The following is a 3,145-nucleotide window of genomic DNA, read 5'->3' on the forward strand; positions in this document are numbered from 1 at the left end:
CAGCCTTTCCTGCTGCTCTTCCTTTAGATTGTGGTATTTTGTTGTTACAATTATTGTAAAAGGACATTGGGAAAAATACCTTTTCTGGGATGCTAAAAAAGTAAGTCTTAAAATAACGGTTACTGACTCAAGCGTCCTACATAGATGTTGGTATTTTAATAAGCCGACGGAGTACAGCGAAATTCGGGATTACTGCGATTCTTGCACTGCAGGGTTAAATCCTTACCCAGAAGATTAAGAGGAGGTTGCTGATTCGAAAAGTGACAGAAGCTGCCCGCTGTACCACTGTCAGCTCCAGCCTGTTGTGACGCATCATGGGGGCTTTGACTGAAGCTCACGAAAGAGGCATTTTGAGTAAATTTGTATTTTCTAAGGGCTTTTCAAGAGATCTTCTATTTGTACAGTTCCTGAGATAAAAACAGTTATAACTGTCATGGTGGAAACTTAAAGGCAGTGTTCTTTAAATTGTGGAGCTTGAGGCTGCTTGTGCGTAGTCCCCTGCTCATTAGCTTTTTCATTTTGAATTACAAAACACATTATTATTTACGCGTGGACGTACTAATGTGCTAATGCTAGGGAGTCCCTTCCAAGAGGTTTTTCCCAGAAGGGGATCTCTGACCTGTGAGTGTCTCACAGCTGTAGGATGTGCTTCACATAGAGTTTAAGAAATTTTCAGATGCAATTCATGGTTTCATGTTAAAGGTTTTTCTGTCAGCCCTGCAAATGGAATGGCAGGAATGTATCTAGCATTTTTTCACAGTGTGAATATTGTTGGTCATATGCGCTTTGTTCAGTGAGGTTTCACAGCAGTAACTGAGAACAGAGATTGTTCTTGCAGGAATTCAGTGTTCCTTTAGAAGCAGCCGTGTGTGACCTCGCTGTTCTCCTGTGTGGTGTGTTGACTCTGCAGAGTGAACAGGAATAAACAGGAGTGCAGGTCTTTTGTTTGTTACATTAAGGTAATTGGATGAGGCATGAGCAGAACTAATTGTCATGAGTGTGCTATTTCTGGGCACTAAAACTCTTCAAGGGAGGAATGCATTGCAATTTCTTGGTCCTAGTTTTCCATCTAGAGCATCAGCAGATCTTTTGCAGATCAGCTTTGAAATTTCTGTAATCGGTTGCTTACATTTACATTATGAACCCTTGGTGAAAGTGGTGATAGATAAAAATGAAACGATAGTATAAATAGAAAAGGTTTCTTTGAATAGAGAAAAGAGGTTTGTGATTGGCATTGGATGGTTAAAATGCAAACCTGTAAAAGCTTATGAGGTGGTCTGTCCTCCCCAAGTCTAAAAGAGAATCTGAAAAGAGTTTTGAATATTTTCTCTGTGATCTTTATTCTCTTTAATATTGCTCTTGTTTTCATGATACCTTCTGTAGCTCAGTGTTCATTTCAAAAACCCACATCCCTGACCAGGAGGCCAGCTGTTAACGTTACCTCTTCTGTCTTTTAAAAGGAAGGAGCTTCTGCTCGGAAAACACAAACTCCAGCAGCACAGCCTGTACCACGACCAGGTAAGGTAGCCCATTGTCATTTGTGCCTTTGTTCCAAATAAGTATGAGTTTGAAAGAAGTACTAAGTTAGATGAAGAATGGAGTGGGGATCATTTACTTGTGGGCTTCAAGTGCATGTGTATTGGAAATAGAACATAACTTTTTGGTCAATACTGTACCGTGGGGGTTGGGTTCTTTCTTTTCAGTGTGTTGCCCAGTTAGCCCATTGGAAGGATATGTGCTAGTCACCTTAAAAAGGGAGGAGTTTCCTGGTTGTTGGCTTCATAGTTGATAAATGCCAGCTCCACAGAGCAGCAACTTAAATAGAAAAGCTGATCTCAAAAAGATATGTATTATTACTTCTATTATTAATATATGGGCAATAAGTCTTTCTCTGAATGTGTTACTACTGCTTCGTGCTTCTTAGCACATAAGATATTTGTAACGGTGCCAGAATCCTCAACTGGCTTTTTAATTCCCAGTTAACAGACTTTAGCTACCAAGTCAATTTTGTCTGTCAGGTTGAACTGAGGTTCCAAGATGGAATGATAGAGGTTTTGTTTTGCTTTGTTTTTATAAGAAGCCCTTGGAAAGAGCTGTTAAAGGGGTGTAGTAGTACAGTCTATGAGAGGATCCGTGTTTCCAAACAGCTATGTGCGTATCTGCACCTAGGTTACATACCATGAGAATTTCTGCTTTGGTGGAAGAAAGTTTCCAGAGAAGGGTGTTATTTAAGAACAAGATGATGGTTATTATTGTGATGAAGGTATTGGCAAGGGGACATTTTAGGTTTTTTGGAAACCAAGCTACCTTTGAAAAGGAATATACTTTTTCTAGAAGTACTGCTGGAGTGCTGTTTGTTCTCTTGGAAGTGTCTAAATGTTTTCAATGTGTGCCGTGCTAATTCCTTGAGATTTGTTAGTAGGATTTAATGCTAAGGCTTAGTATTGGAAAAATTGTTCTTCCTCAAAAATGTGTTCTAATATTGAATATTCGTAGCATACCTAAATGCGGTTGTGCACGGATTCTTCCGTTTGGTTATTTTGGTACTAGAAAGGTCATGCTGGCTGTCATACTTATCTCGCTAGCCCCGTTGAGCATAATAATGCAAATGCAGTTGACAGACAGCGGTTTGAAAAGGGTAGAAGTAGCAAGAACAGAAATCTGACTGAGTTGTCACTGCTCCCTACTGCTAGCTGTGACTTCACGGGCATTAACTGACAGAAGTGCATTTTTTGTACGTTATCTAGGTTATACTGATGCTGCCCTTCTCTAAGGCCAATCTGATTCATTATCTTGCCTCTATTGTAAGTTGAAGAGAGTTACAGTCTGAAGAAAGTACAAACTGCTTCATTCAAAACAACCCCATGCTTTTCTGCCAGTTCTAGGATATTTTGGGGTTTGGCATTTTTAAAAAATCGGGTGTTCTGTTCTTAGCAATCAAAATATTTAAAAGGTGCAATTTCCAGGAGGATGCTGCTTTGCATATAAGAAGAGTTACAGTTGTACTATACTTATTTGCTTTTAATTCTTTTTTTCTGCACCTTCCTGCAGTACAAACTTTTCTTCTATCTTGGTACAGCTATCAAATCTCTTTACAGATGCTTTTTCTTTTTCTTCCTTTTTTTTTTTTTTTTTTGAGCAGCTG

At 39.2% G+C, this 3,145-nt stretch overlaps 1 protein-coding gene across 1 annotated transcript in view; it reads left to right on the forward strand.

The window, feature by feature from the left end:
* Positions 1 to 1,460: 1,460 nt before the first annotated feature.
* The window catches only part of LOC104496223 (parafibromin-like), a gene marked incomplete at its 5' end in the record, with an annotated part of 18,175 nt that continues 16,490 nt past the window's right edge, over positions 1,461 to 3,145 (forward strand). Inside the window, one exon of the mRNA XM_010139306.1 lies at positions 1,461 to 1,518. Within this exon, the coding sequence (XP_010137608.1) occupies positions 1,461 to 1,518 (58 nt within the window). The remainder of the gene's footprint in view (positions 1,519 to 3,145) is intronic.

This window comes from Buceros rhinoceros, unplaced genomic scaffold (genome assembly GCF_000710305.1).
Source record: "Buceros rhinoceros silvestris isolate BGI_N320 unplaced genomic scaffold, ASM71030v1 scaffold8947, whole genome shotgun sequence".
NCBI classification, from domain to species: Eukaryota; Metazoa; Chordata; class Aves; order Bucerotiformes; family Bucerotidae; genus Buceros; species Buceros rhinoceros.